The sequence below is a fragment of the Octodon degus genome, unplaced genomic scaffold (genome assembly GCF_000260255.1).
Source record: "Octodon degus isolate 3935 unplaced genomic scaffold, OctDeg1.0 scaffold00023, whole genome shotgun sequence".
Classification (NCBI taxonomy): domain Eukaryota; kingdom Metazoa; phylum Chordata; class Mammalia; order Rodentia; family Octodontidae; genus Octodon; species Octodon degus.
The window spans coordinates 686,904-701,359 of record NW_004524599.1 but is presented as its reverse complement, the minus strand read 5'-3'; the positions used below and the strand labels follow the sequence as shown (position 1 = coordinate 701,359).

The window sequence follows — 14,456 nt, the reverse complement described above, 5'->3', positions numbered from 1 at the left end:
GCGAGCCCTCCTCCTGCCCCCCGGAGCGCCCATAGCCGGGGCAGGAGGCAGCGAAGTCCAGGAGCTGGTCCGTCCCTTCGCCCGCGATGGGAAGAGGTGCGGGGCGGGGATGCCCAGGAAGCAGGGGGAGTCCCGGGCCAGGCGTGGGGGTGTGGGGCTCCCGGACGCCCTGCGGGTTTCCTTCGGCTTGGTGGTGCCCGCGCCCTGAGACACCCGCTCCCTCCGCGCGAAGTCGAGCCCGGGGCGGCGGCTGCGCCCGCGGGGAGCATCTCGGCCCCCTTGTGGGGGTTGTTCAGTCGGGCCCCCGGGGCCCCCTGTCCCGAGAGCCAGTGTCCGGGCGCCCCGCAGGTGCGACAGCGAGTGGGGCGCCCGTTTAGGGGAGCACCGGCAGCTGGAGGGGGCGGGCGGACAGGGCCAGGCCCAGCTGGGCCAAGTTGGGGTTCAGCGACCCGGAACCCAGTCAGATAGAGGCCTGGGTTCCCGCAGGTGAGTTTGCTGCGCTTTGTGGGCCTCGCCGGCTGGGGAGGGGATCCACCGTAGGTACACAGTTTTGTTTTGTTTTTAAATCTGTTTTATCAGAAGAAAGGCAGGTGAGGAGGGGGAGGTTTTCTTTGGGAGGTGCGTAAGACAACCACCATCAATAATTGTCTTCCAGGCAGAGAACCTAGTCAGCAGAAGACATCCAGGCACTTGAGGACTCAGTACTGAATTATTGAACTGGAGTTTGAAGATTGAATAATTCAATATTGAATTATTGTACTCAATAATTTAGAAATATAGAATCCATATTTCTAAAAATTTGGTTTGCATGGAAATGATAGGAAGCTAGGAATGATAGGTGCTGTGAAAAATGTCCGTCTCTGAAGAAGTTTCTAGTAGTTTGTCCAATTTTTAAAAGTTATGCTTTTATTATACATATTCTAAGCTGAAGCCCTTTTGACTCATGTTTTCATGAATTTGGTGTTTTAAAAAATGCTTCTTAAGGCCAAGTGTGGTGGCACAGGCCTGTAAATCAGAGGCGGAGGCTGGAGGACCTCAAGTTCCAGCCCACCGTGAGCAACTTAGACTGTCCCCCAAGATAACAAAAGGACTGGGGCGGTAGCTCAGTGTGAAGGGTCCACTTCTACCCCCAGTACTGGAAAAAAAATGAAAACAAAAATCTGGGATTATTTAAATGCATATTGATAGGTCTATATATATATTTACAGAAGCACACCCCAGTTTTTATTACATTAAAATCAAAGTTATGCATTTAAAATTAGGACGAATTCTGCATCTAAAAATTGGACATGAAATAAAATGATTATATTTGCCTTATTTGAAGAATTAAGTGGGAAAATGTTCAATGTAACTGGTTTAATTACAGTTTAGTATTTCTAAAGTTGTATTTAAAAGCGCAACCATTTTAGTTCTTACAATTTTACTTAAATTCTTTCTTCAAGCGTAACTATGCACCAATAGCGGAAATTCAGAGATTACAGTAGATGCCTCCAAATGGCAACATGTATCTCAGTTACATTATTAAGGTGAAAAACTTAAAAATTTTAATAATGGCTTTTTTTTTTTTTTTTGGTGGAACCGGGGATTGAACTCTGGTCCTTGTGCTTGCCAGGGAAGCGCTTATTCCACTGAGCCATCTCCCCGGCCCCAATAATGGCTTTTATAGCTTGTTTTCATTTCCTCTTTAGCCTTTTATTTTATTTTATTTTTTCTAAGACAAGAGTCTTGCTAGGTATTCAGCCTGTCCTTGAATTTACTGTGTAGCCCAAGCTGGCCTTGAACTCATGGCAATCCTCACCATACCTGGCGTATTTATTTATCTTGATGCTTATTTATAAGATTGAATTCTGGGCCTCATGCATGCTAATCTTGTCCTTTATCACAAAGCTACAGACTGCAAAGAATTCCCTAATTCCTACTAAATTACCTAATAACTTTGCTCTGGGCTGTTGAAAACATTAGCAGATGCTGATAATTATTGGTGTAAATTTTTGTTTTTGTTTTTCAGATCTCAACAATGGCAGCCCCTAGAGGGAGGTCAAAGAAAAGAGCAGCGTTTGATCTAACTCCAGATAGCCTTCCTTTGAGGAGCTCCGGTAGGCAGGTAGTATGCATTTGTTCACTCAACAAACCTTTTTTGAGTATGTAGAAACATTACAATGGGGCCTGAAGAGTAAGAGTGGGAAAGTTATAACTGCAGGCCTCAAATCATTCCTTGAGAAATCTCAGTGTTTCATAACACTGCATAATACAGTGATTGGATATAGAAAACAGTCGCCTGTCTGGCCAGGAGGGCTTTTGTGAAGGTAAAGGCCTGGTGTGAATCAGCACAGGGCCATCCGGGAATTGTGGCAGCTCCGAAGCTTCCAGGGGAGAGGCTTGGGCTGGGTCCTGCTGAGCTTGTAAGGCGTTCAGAGCAACTTGGACCTCAGCGCAGTGGCTTGAGTGCAGCTCGAGGTTCACCTGCAAGGCTTTGCTCCTTCTTTCCTTGGGTACAGTGTGTGTCTGTTTAACAGAAAAACTCAACAACTTAACTTTTTCTAGTTTTTTATATCTGTATGCTAAAAGGATTCTAAGAAAAGAAAGAAGAAATTCTTAATTTGAGAGTGACCTTTGTGTATTCTGCTGTCACTCTTTCCTCAAAAGATTCACATGGGCTGGCGAGATAGCTCAGTGGACTAAGCACCTACTTAGGCAAGTGCAGGGACTAGGGTTCAATCACCGGCTCCACACATGGTGTACCAGCTCTGCCCACGATGCGCTGACCCAGCCACTGCCTGCGAGTCCCTGTATCAATTGCATGCAAAAAAAAAAAAAAAAAGATCCACATGGATTTACGTTGTTAGGGTCCCGTGGCTGGATCTCTGGCATGGTAGTGAATTATTTTCAGTGTGCAGTTGTACAGAACTTGCTGGGTTGGTCAGCTCCTGTTCTGCCAAAGTGTTGTTGCCCTTCATAGTTAAAGTTTCTGACAGCCTGGTGTGATGCTTATAATCCCAGTGCTCTGGGAGGCTGAGCCAGGAAGAGTTCAAGTTGAAACTCAGCCTGGGCAATTGAGCAGGATCCTGTGTAAATTAATGGGCAGATGGAGAGACTGGGAATGTAGCTTAATGAAAAGGCCTTGGGCTCCATACCCCGGAATGCAAAAACAAAATAAAATGAAAAAACTCATAGCACATCATTTAACTAAACCTCCCACTGCTATCACCTCTGTCAGTCCCAGGAAATCTTAACCTCAGCTGCTTCTTCCACAGGCAAAGAAGAAAGTAACAGAGACTGTGGACGAGGATGAAGATGGTGTGTCTGAGAAGAAATACCGGAAATGTGAAAAGGCGGGCTGTACAGCAGCGTGTCCTGTGTGCTTCGCAAGTGCTTCAGAAAGGTCTGCTTAGCAGGGCGAGGGTTGGCCTTGCATTCTGTCTGTGAGGACATCTTCAGTGGGAAAATCATCCATGAGCACGATTCCCCTAAAGGAAGAAGTAGAAGCTGTCCGTTGTCTAGTAGTAGGGATGTTGCTCCCACATCCGCTGCTCACTGCAGCCTCCTCCACAGCCCATTACACACCTGCTCTGTGGGAGAGACCTCACCCGTAGCAGCTCTGCTCATGACCTCGTCCAGTGCAGCCGCCTTCTGCTGCAGCTTCCGCGGGGCCGGCTGGCCAGGGGACAGATGCAGGGTGGCAAAGTGGCCGAAAGGCTCCGTGCTCCATAGAGACCAGCGCTGTGTACTTTTTACTGTAACTCTTTCTCCCTCATGTAAGATGACTTTTTTCCTGTATCCATACACAGGTCTCAGAGAAACTATTTAACTGCAGTCTTACCATTTTTGTTGGGTAGAACAAATGTGGCCTTTTTAACTTGCACAGAAAAATCACCAACATAGGCTTAAGATTTAGTAAAACTTGGGAAACAAAACCTGTTGTTTTTCAGCACAGAGAGATGGTGGTGAAGGTGCTGTTCACACTAGTGTGCTTTTTCATTCCCTTGAGGTCTTACCAGCTGTTTGACAGGTTATGCCGCTCTGTTGCCTGTTTGGTGTTCAGAGTGCAGGAGCCAGACCTGCCTCCCCGCCCCCACTGGGCCAGTGTTCCAGCTAAAATCTTCTGTTGGGTCAGGGAGTTAGCTCGGTGGAATAAATGTTTGCCTGACAAGCATAAAGTCCTGAGTTCAATCCATGGTACCACAAAAAAAAAAAAAAATCTTCTGTCCTTCACCCACATGTGACTTGGAGCAAGTGCAGTGACATCATTGCTGCCTGTCATGAAACACCATCAAGCTCCAGAGAGTCTTGCAAGACTCCTAAGACGCAGGCAACCAGCTAGGTTAAGTACCGCGCTCTGTCTCCCTGTGTCCTCAAGGTGTATTACATGTGCTTTAAATCCAAGATGGTGTGGATGTTAGCACGATGCCATACTTGAAGTGGTAACTTCCACACCTGCCCTCACATGATGGGCCTAAGTCAGAGTGTCATGAAAATTTGTATGTAGCATGACCTTTGGCTATGCCTATAAGGTACATATGAAACAAGTGAATTTTGTATTTGGGCTTTGGCTTCTCCAAAATAACCCATTACTTATATGCAGACATTCCAAAATCCAAGAGTCTGAAGTCCAAAACACTTGTGATCTCAAACATTTTAGATAAAGAGATACTCAGCCTGTGTTTCCTGGCATTCATGTGTCTGGGTTTCCCCTGAGGGAGTGCTGAGTACAGATGTGGAAAATGGGCTCATAGGATATGCTGCGAATGTTTTTTGAATGGAAAGAAATGTTTATTCATTATCAAAGCTGCATGTTTTTGGTCTTTTCAGATGTGCCAAAAATGGCTACACATCCCGGTGGTATCACCTCTCCTGTGGGGAACATTTCTGCAACGAATGTTTTGATCATTACTACAGAAGGTTCGTTGGGTAGTGTTGGGGTGTGCCTGGTGGGGCACGGTGGGGTGAGAGGCTCAGGCTGTTCTCCAGGCTTTCTGGATGACTGCTGTCTGAGCCGTGTCTACTGTCGCTGTAACTCCGACCATGACCTGGAGGCCGAGGCTCATGTATGTGCGTGCTTCTGTCACACACACGCAGGGTTTGAACGCCCTCATGGGATGGTTTACTCTCTGTCATCTGCAAGTTCTGGGAGATCTTGGAGCTGCTGCAATAGTGATAGGTGATGGGGGTGCAGAAGTAGGGAACAGGGGTGCTGACAGTCAACTAGTGGTCTTTTCGTAGCAGCTTTGTTTTTTCCTTTTCTTAATTGTCTTGATTGATGGCTTAGAAGTTTTATTGATCTTTTCAAAGAAGCAGATTTTGGTTTTAGTTTTATTGTCAATTTCATTACACTCTTAATTTTTATTTACTCTCTTCTGCTTGCACCAGATTTCTCCTTTAGTTCCTTAAGTTGGAAGTTTATCGATTTTTTATCTTCTCTGAATAAATACATTTAATATTTAAATTTAAAATTAAATTTCTCTCTTAGTACTGATTTAGCTGTGCAGTATTCCACGAATTTTGATTTTATTATCGTTTTCTTTTTGTACGTGATTTTTTTTTTAAATTTTATGTGTGTGTGTGTGTGTGTGTGTGTGTGTGGCCAGCTCAGCCCACCAGGGGGCGGCCCTGGCTGGCATGTGGTGCTGGGGGATTGAACTGTGGTCCCCTTTGCTTTGCTAAGCTTGTTCTAAGTAGGTGCTTTAGACCACTGAGCCATCTCGCCAGCCCCATATGTACGTGATATTTTTTAATCTCCCTTGAGTCTTTCTCTTTGATCCAAGGTAATTGGAAAGTAAGTTTAATTAATTAATTAATTTATTTATTTATTTATTTTGTGTGTGTGTGTGTGTGTGTGTGTGGCCAGTTCAGTCCACCAGGGGGCGGTGCTGGCTGGCATGTGGTGCTGGGGATTGAACCGAGGTCCCTGTGCTTTTGCTTAGCTTAGCTTGTTCTAAGTAGGTGCTTTAGACCACTAAGCCATCTCACCAGCCCAGGAAGTTTAATTTATAACTGCCTTTTTTTTTTTTTTTTTGGCGGAACTGGGGATTGAACTCAGGCCCTTATGCTTGCCAGGGAAGCGCTTATTTTACTGAGCTATCTCCCTGGCCCCTATAACTACCTTTTATGTATTTCTGTTTTTCATGTTTTAAGGGATTAGTTTTATAGTTGGATTAAAATATATCAGCTTACTGTTTTCTGTATGGTACAGTTTTTTTCTATCTTTGTTCCTCTCATTTTAGTTGAGCATTTTATAATTGTAATTATATTATCTATTGATGGAATTTTTAATGGCTGCCTGAGGATTAACAATGTGCATTCAAAAATATTCTAACCCCCCCTTCAAATAATACTCTATCTTTCCTGTCAGTTTAAGGCACCAGAACTGGCAAGAGCACCCAACTCTCTCCTCTGATAGCCTGCTGTGTGTAGGTCATAGTAACTAAACTTCACGCCTTGTAACAAGGCTGGCGAATTCCTTCGTGTAAGACTTTACCAACCTGCCTCATGTTTTGAAAACCGGATTAATTTACAGTTTGATACATTTGTTTGCATTGCTTTCAGCCATAAAGATGGATACGACAAATATGTTACATGGAAAAAGATTTGGACCAGCAATGGCAAAACAGAACCCAGCCCCAAAGCTTTTATGGCTGACCAGCAGCTCCCTTACTGGGTAAGAAACTGATGCTGCATTCTTCTGTGAGGCATTTGTGAAGCTAACAGCAAGAGGAATGGGGGAAGATACTGGTTTGGGGAAAGCCTTTCTTTTTTTTTACATTTACTGTTCTTTTTATAATTGTTAAAGCAAGTAACATTAAAAATTTTTTTTGTAGAAAGTTTAGTTAATCTAGTCCTTGGAACATGTCTAATCCCAGCACTGAGGAGGCTGAGACAGGAGGATCACTGTGAGTTTGAGGCCACCCTAGACTACATAGTGAGACCCTATCTCAAAAAAAAATAGGAAAAAACAGCAGACACCAGGAGCTAGTAATTGTCATTGCTGAGCATGATGACATGCACTTTTAGCCTTTTTTTTCTGTTTATATTTTTGTGTTGATTGAAACAATTTTGTGTTTCATATACAAATTTTTACTATTTAAAAATATCTAGACTATCATTTTTAATAATTTTTTAAATCTAATTTCATATTGTCATTTTTTCATTTAGGTATTCTTAGAAAATATATTTTGGTGGTTACATATGTCATAAATATAACACTAAATGATTTGCTGATTTTTTTAATATAACTGGTTCTGAGCTGTGTTGTGCACACTTAAGTTTTTTAAATTGAAATAAAATTCACAAAACATAACGTTAGCCATCTTATTTTGTGCTTCTTTATGTAAGTATGTAGCACAAGCTCTATTGTTGGGCTACATCCTGACACCTAGAAGTAACAAATGTGAAATGTACAATTCCTTGTCATTTACCGTATTTGCAGTGTCACTCAACACTGCCACTGAATTCCAAAGCACACACCATGTAGCAGTCGCGTACTTTCCAGTCCGTGGTGGCTGCTGATCTGCCCTCTGTCTGTGGATTTTATGAATTTTGGATGTTTCGTGTAAATGGAATCATGAGACAGGCATGACAGTGGTCACCTGTGATCTCAGCACTTGTGAGGTTGAGGCAGGAGGACCACCATAAATGTGAGGTCAGCCTGGGCTAGGGAGAGTTAAGGGCCAGCCTGAACTATATAGGGAGATTCTCAAAAAAAATAAGAGAGAAACATTTTTTTAAAAAACCAAAATAAGTGAAGTCATGTCACCGGCTTTGTGGTTTTTTCCACTTAGTGTAGTGTTTTTGAGGTTCATTCATGTTGTAATTCACTATTTCCCTGGGTATTTTTTATAGGTAAGTAATATTCCACTGGAATGCTATGCCTCCTTTTGTTTATCCATTCCTCTATTTGAGTTATTTCAACCTTTTACCTATTGCGAATAGCGTTGCTATGAACATTCATTGTGAATACTTGTTTGAATGCCTGTTTACAGTTCTTTTCATGCTACCTATGGAGGAATGGAATAGCTGGGTCACATGGTGATTATGTCTAGCCTTTGAAGACCTCCACATGCTTTTTCCAAGGCCACTGTGTCATTTCCATTCCTATGTGCAGCGTGGGAGGGTTGAGATTTCTCCACGTCCTCCTCAGTTCTTGCTTTTGTTTTCTATACGGCCGTCAGAGTGGGTTCCAAGCGGCCTTGCTTGGTTTTGCTTCTCATTTCCTTAACGATGGATGAGTACACCTTTCTCTGTGCTTGTCGGTCATTTGGCTGTCCTCTTTGGAGAAGTTTCTGTTTAACTCTTTTGCTCATTTTTAGTTATTTGCCTTTTTGTTTTGTATTGTAAGAATTCTTTATATGTCCTAGGCACTGACCCTTTAACAGATCTGTGAATTTGCAAATATTTTTTCTGTAAGTTGGCTCTTCACGTTGCTAGTGCCCTTTGATGCATGAAGGTTTTTACTTTTGATAAGAGTTAATTTTAGCTGTTTTTTCCTCCCTCGGTCCTGCTTTTGTAATAATAACTAAGAATCCTCTACTGAATCCAAGGTCATAAAAACATTCTTGTGTTCCTTCTAAGAGTTTTATTATTTTAGCTGTTACATTTAGGCATTTAATCCATTTTGGGCTAATTTTTATATTTGTGTGAAGTTGATGTGATTTCATCCTACATAAGGATATTCACGCTTGTTAAAAATAAACCTTTAAATTTTGAGTGTACAGAAACTTGTACAGAAAGTTGCAAAGATAGCAGAGTTCACATATCTCCTTCATATAGTGTCCCCTAATTAATTACCCACACATGCCACAATTATGTGTCCCACTGAGACATTAATAGATGGCAGAGAGAGAGATGAAAGTGGCAGCTCCGGTCAGCTGACCTGCTCATGTGCACTTACTTCCCTCATAGGTGCAGTGCACAAAGCCCGAGTGTCGGAAATGGAGGCAGCTTACCAAGGAGATCCAGCTGACTCCACGCATAGCGAAGACTTACCGCTGTGGCATGAAACCAAACACTATGAAGGTATGCTTTCCTCTGCGTTCCTGTAGGCTCACTGATACGCTGCTGTAGTGGTCAGCACGCAGTAACGGTGTATTTTTTTCACTTCAGTGTATTAATCATCGTAGCAGTGTCGTGTGGGTCTGCCTGGAACAGGACCCTGGGCACAGTGCTCAGACTACTTGTGGGTTTACTTTTCTCACATATAAACAACTTGGAAATAGACCGTTGTGGGTACTTTAGCTCCCCAAAGACATCTCTTTGTAGTGTTCAGTCCAGCCATCTAATGTAGTTAATCTTCCATCTTCCGGTTCACCAGGTGGTTGTTGTATCACCAGCTACTGTGTGCAGACTAGAAGAGAGTGAAAAGACAGAGGGCAAAGAGTGTGCCAGCCAGCCTGTCCTTCTTTTAATGCAAAATGAAGAGCTTTCTTTCAGATTTCTGTTTTTGCTTCATTAAGTAGAACAGAATCATATAGCTACTGTGACAGTAGGCAGGGCAAGGGAAGGAAATATTGTATAACTGAGCATGTTGCAACACCCCAAAAGAGCACATCTTGTTAGTAAGAAAGAAGAGATGAGGGCCGGGGAGAAAGCTCAGTAGAATAAGCGCCTGCCTGGCAAGCATTCAATCCTCGGTACTGCACAAAAAAAAAAAAAAAGGAAAAGAAAAAAAAGAGATGAACAGAGGCATTTGGCTGTTGGGAATTAGCTAGAGTGGGTGTAATGTGCTGCTTTTGAAATTTGGCATTAGTATTTAAAAATATGTAATTAAGGACTGGCGAGATAGCTCAGTAGTCTAAGCACCTGCTTATGCAAGCACAGGGACCTGGGTTCAATCCCTGGTCCACATGCTGTGCCAGCCCCGCCCCTGAGGTGCACTGAGCTGTATACTAAGAATGGGTGTGGTGGCACATGCCTGTAATGCCAGTGCTGGGGGGTTGAAAACAGGAAGATCACTATGAATCTGAGCTGCATAGTGAGACCCTGTACTACATACATAAATAAAAATAAATAAAAATAAAAAAGTTAAGCTATATCTTAGAAGCATTAATCTACATTAATGTCACTCATATTTTCATTATATTAAAAACATTCGAAGTCAAATCCCAGAAGAAAAATACTCCATTTTTTAAAATTGAGAAGTAATATACATATCATAAAATTCACCTACATTATACAATCCCATGATTTATAGTATATTTATAAAGATGTATAATCATTATCAGAAAAACACTTGCTTAGTTCAAATATTTCATCTTACAGGACAAATAGAAAATTTTATAAAGTATATGATCAAATTTTTAAAAATTTGGAGTTTTAAATGAAGCAACACATAATTTTTATGAAAAATAAACGTGGGGCCTGGGAGTACAGCTAAGTGCTAGCACCCTTGCCAAGCATGCTTAAAGCCCTGGGCTCAATCCCCACAGTGGAAAAAAAGAAAAAATTGCAGAATGAGGATAAGAATTTGAACACAGGTAAATTTTAGCTGAAATGTTACATTAGTATGATCTTAAGATTTAAGAAATTTGTGTGTATTTATAAATACACATATGTGTATATTATGCTAATAAAAATTGAAAGTTCTAACCGTTCTTCCTTCCTGTTTTAATAAGTCATTTCTTAATGATTCATTTGGTCCACAAAACTTGTTTTTCCCTCGTTCTGGGGACTGAACCCAGGCATTTCTCAGGCTAGGAAAGAAGCTTAGCCCCAGCATACCTCCCAGTCCCATGCTAGAAGTGCCTTTAATTACGTACTCATGATAGAGATCAACAGCCCAGCTGCTTTGTAAACACATAAGGACCTAGGATTCAGGGTGATCGTCACACCAGTGCCTTTCTTACATTGAGTGATAGTATTTTTAATAGCTGCAGAATCGCATCTCTCTAGTTTTGAGGTGTGATTCATAGAGCCGTTACATGCAGGGATCGTTCGGGCCTTTCCTTGAGCTGTGGGAAATGTCCACGGTGTGTGCGGTGTTCCCAACCCTGACAAGGACCAGTTCCAGTTCCTTTTTCCCCTCCTCCCAGAGGCAGCTGCTATTCTGATTTCTATCCCTGTAGATTCATTTTCTATGTCCTTGCGCTTCATAAAAGTGGAATTGGCTGATACATGGTCTTTAATGTTTGGTTTCTTTCTGAGTAAAACTATTTTGAGATTCATCCGTATCGCTCCCTTACATGTGTATATGTCTGGGGGGGGGGGCACGCACACACGCATGTGCGCACGCGCACTCGTGACAAATTGTTCAACCATTCTCATGTTAAAGGACCTTTGTGGTATTCTACATTGGTATATGAATGAAATTGTAGTCTACATTCTGCGCAAGTTTTTGTGGACCTCTATTTTAATTTCTGTTTTTGAGACTGCAGCATGTTGTGTAGCCCAGACTGGCCTCGAACTTAATCCTTCTGCCTCAGCCTCCTGAGTGCTGGGGTGTGCACCACTATGGCCAGTTCCTTTGTTTTCATTTCTTAGGGCTTTTTTTTTTTTTTTTTGCAGAACTGGGGATTGAACTCAGGCCCTTGCACTTGCCAGGGAAGCACTTATCCACTGAGCCATCTCCCTGACCCTGTTTTCATTTCTTAGCAGTAAATATATAGGAGTGTGGGCTGTTGAGATGGCTCAGTGGTCTAAAGCACCTACTTAGAACAAGCTTAACAAAGCACAGGGACCGCGGTTCAATCCCCCAGCACCACATGCCAGCCAGCCCTGCCCCCTGGTGGTGTGAGCTGGCCACACACACACACACAAATAAATAAAAATTAAAAAAAAAAAAAATATATATATATAGGAGTGTAGTTGCTTAGTTGTGAGTAAATTTATATTTGATGTTTAAGAAACTGTCAGGTGGTACTGTATGATTGTTGTGTCATACTGCAACCTTAGGTGGTGCCGTCTTTTGCAGCTATGTTTTGTGTTGGCATAGTGGGTATGCTCAAACATCCGCAGTATGAGTTTCTGGTTTCCTGGTTAATAATGTGTGGAGCATCTTTTCATGTTTTTTGAGCATTTGCAGCTCTTCTTTGAAAATGATATGTCCATTTTAAAAAATTGAGTCTGTTATTGATAAGTAGGAGTTCTTTATATAAATACAAATGTGTATGTATGTTTTGTATATTGTCTCAGTGCACATATAGCTTTTCCATTTTCTTAGTTTTTTTTCTTTTTTTGTAGTTGGTCTTTTGGTGAGCAAGAATTTTTAGGGTTTTTTTTGGTGGTACCAGGGATCGAACTCAGAATCTTGTGTTTGCCAGGCAAGTGCTTATTCCACTGAGCTATCTCCCCAGCTCCCGAGAATTTTTGGTTTTAAAGCCCAAATTATCCCGTTTTTTATTTATGCTTAGAAGTTTTCTCAGAAGCTGTTGACTATTTTGCACCTTCCAGACAGATTGTATATTTTCTTTGAGGCACAGTATAGTTTTAGCCTTTACTTTTAGGTCAGTAATCTTACCTTGAGTTAATATAGTATTTGGCTTTTTTTTTTTTTTTTTTTTTTTTTTTTTGATGGAACTGGGGATTGAACTCAGGCCCTTGTGCTTGCCAGGGAAGCGCTTATTCCACTGAGCCATCTCCCCTGGCCCAGTATTTGGCTTTTGATGTGAAGAAATTTAGTTTTTTTCCATGTAGACATTTATTTGTTTAATATTATTTGTTGAAAAGATTATTTTTTTCTTCATTAATCTTTTACTGTTATTAAAAAAAAAATCAGTGGACTGCACATATAGGTCTGTTCCTGAATCTTACCCAAAGGTATTATTATTATACTGGCCTTAACCCAAAGCCTCATTGTCATGCTTGCTGTATCATTATTAAATCTGAAAATAAAGTAGTATAAGTTCTTTCAGTGTTGTTTTTAGTTTCAAGACTGCTTTGACTATTCTGTGTTTCCATGTCCATTTTTTTACCAGCTTGCCAGAATCTACTTAGACACCCTTGAGATGCTGGTTGGAATGTACTATGGAGTTCATCTGTAGGAGATCTGACATGCCTGCATTTTTAGTCTTCTAACCTGGTGTCACCAAGTGACATCTGATGGGCCAAGTCTGACCCTGCTCTGGTTTTGTAAATAAAGTGTTACAGGAACACAGCCATGCTCAGTAGCAGTGTCGCTAGTGGCTTGCATGTGACAGTGGCACAGTAGTTGTGACAGAGACCTTCGGGTATACAGGGTGTAAGACACTTAGCTTTCAGAAAACGTTTCCCAGGATTCTTCAATATCTTCCAACTGTGTTTTCTGGTTTCCACTGAGGTTGTCATTTTGTATTTTATTATATTTGTTTCTAGATGTTTGTTCTGTAATTGTAAGTACAGTTTTATTTAATGTCAAGTTGTTTGTTGCTGTTGTAGAAAAATGTACTTTACTCCTGTACACTTATACCCAGGGACTATTTTAACTTCATTTGCTAAGTTTCATAAATCTTATAGATTCCTTTGGGTTGTCTACAAACCAGTCATATCAACTGTGAGTGAAGACTGCTTTTTCACGGGGCTTGGCAGGTTAGCTCAGTTGTTTAAAGTGCCTGTTTGGGCAAACTCAGCTAGGCTCAGGGGACGGCAGTTCGATCCCCAGCTCCACAGACCACACTAGATGAGTGCTTAAGGGAGCCTGAACCAACAACAAAAAAAAACACCTTCTCAAGACTGCTTTCTTTTTTTTTTTTTTTTCTTTCTCTTCTTCTTTTTTTTGAGGTACCAGGGATTGAACTCAGGACCTTGTGCTTGCCAGGCAAGTGTTTATTCTACTGAGCTGTCTCCCCAGCCCAAGACTGCTTTTTAATGTTTTTTTTAATTTCTTTTTTTTTTTGCCTTACTGCCTGGTGCAGGACCCCCCAGCCGGGCAGTGAGGGCAGCTGTTGTCTGGCTCTTGACCCTAGGAGTGGGTTCAGCCCTGTGTTTAATATGCGTAATGTTGGCTGTAGTTTTTCATAGATGACCTTTCTCTGGCTTCAGAAGTTTCTGTTTTCCTACTTTGTTGAAAACTTTTATCATGAGTGGTTGTTGATTTTTATGAAATGCTTCAGTCATGTGGTTTTATTCCTTTAATTTGCTAATGTGTGGGCTGGTGAGATGGCTCAGTGTTCTAAAGCACCTACTCAGAACAAGCTTAGCAAAGCACAGGGACCGCGGTTCAATCCCCCAGCACCACATGCCAGCCAGGCCCGCCCCCCAGGTGGACTGAGCTGGCCACACACATACACACAAAAATAAATAAATAAAATAAATTTAAAAAAATTTGCTAATGTGGTGGGTTATACCAGTTTTGGAATGTTGAAACACTTTTGCATTCCCAGAAAAAATATCCTGTTTTCCCCCCTGCTGTGCTGTGCTTGCTTGCTGTGCTGTGCTTGTCTGCCTGTGTAGTATAGGGTAGCTTAAATTCACTTTGTAACCTGTGCTGGCCTGAATCAAACTGGCAATGATCCTCGCCCCAGCCTTCTGAATGCCGGAATTACAGGTGTGAG

The 14,456-nt window shown here is 41.8% G+C and overlaps 1 protein-coding gene across 2 annotated transcripts in view; it reads left to right on the top strand.

Moving 5' to 3' along the window:
* Positions 1-75: 75 nt before the first annotated feature.
* The window catches only part of Kdm1b (lysine demethylase 1B), a 55,568-nt gene continuing 41,187 nt past the window's right edge, over positions 76-14,456 (top strand). The window contains exons 1-6 of one of the 2 annotated variants that reach the window (XM_023712087.1): positions 76-96; positions 2,009-2,104; positions 3,255-3,382; positions 4,810-4,899; positions 6,544-6,655; positions 8,896-9,009. In XM_023712087.1, the coding sequence (XP_023567855.1) occupies positions 2,018-2,104; positions 3,255-3,382; positions 4,810-4,899; positions 6,544-6,655; positions 8,896-9,009 (531 nt within the window). In that variant the 5' untranslated portion in view covers positions 76-96; positions 2,009-2,017. Of the gene's footprint in view, positions 97-465; positions 487-2,008; positions 2,105-3,254; positions 3,383-4,809; positions 4,900-6,543; positions 6,656-8,895; positions 9,010-14,456 lie in introns of those variants that run through there. The other variant, XM_023712088.1, reaches the window with a different exon arrangement.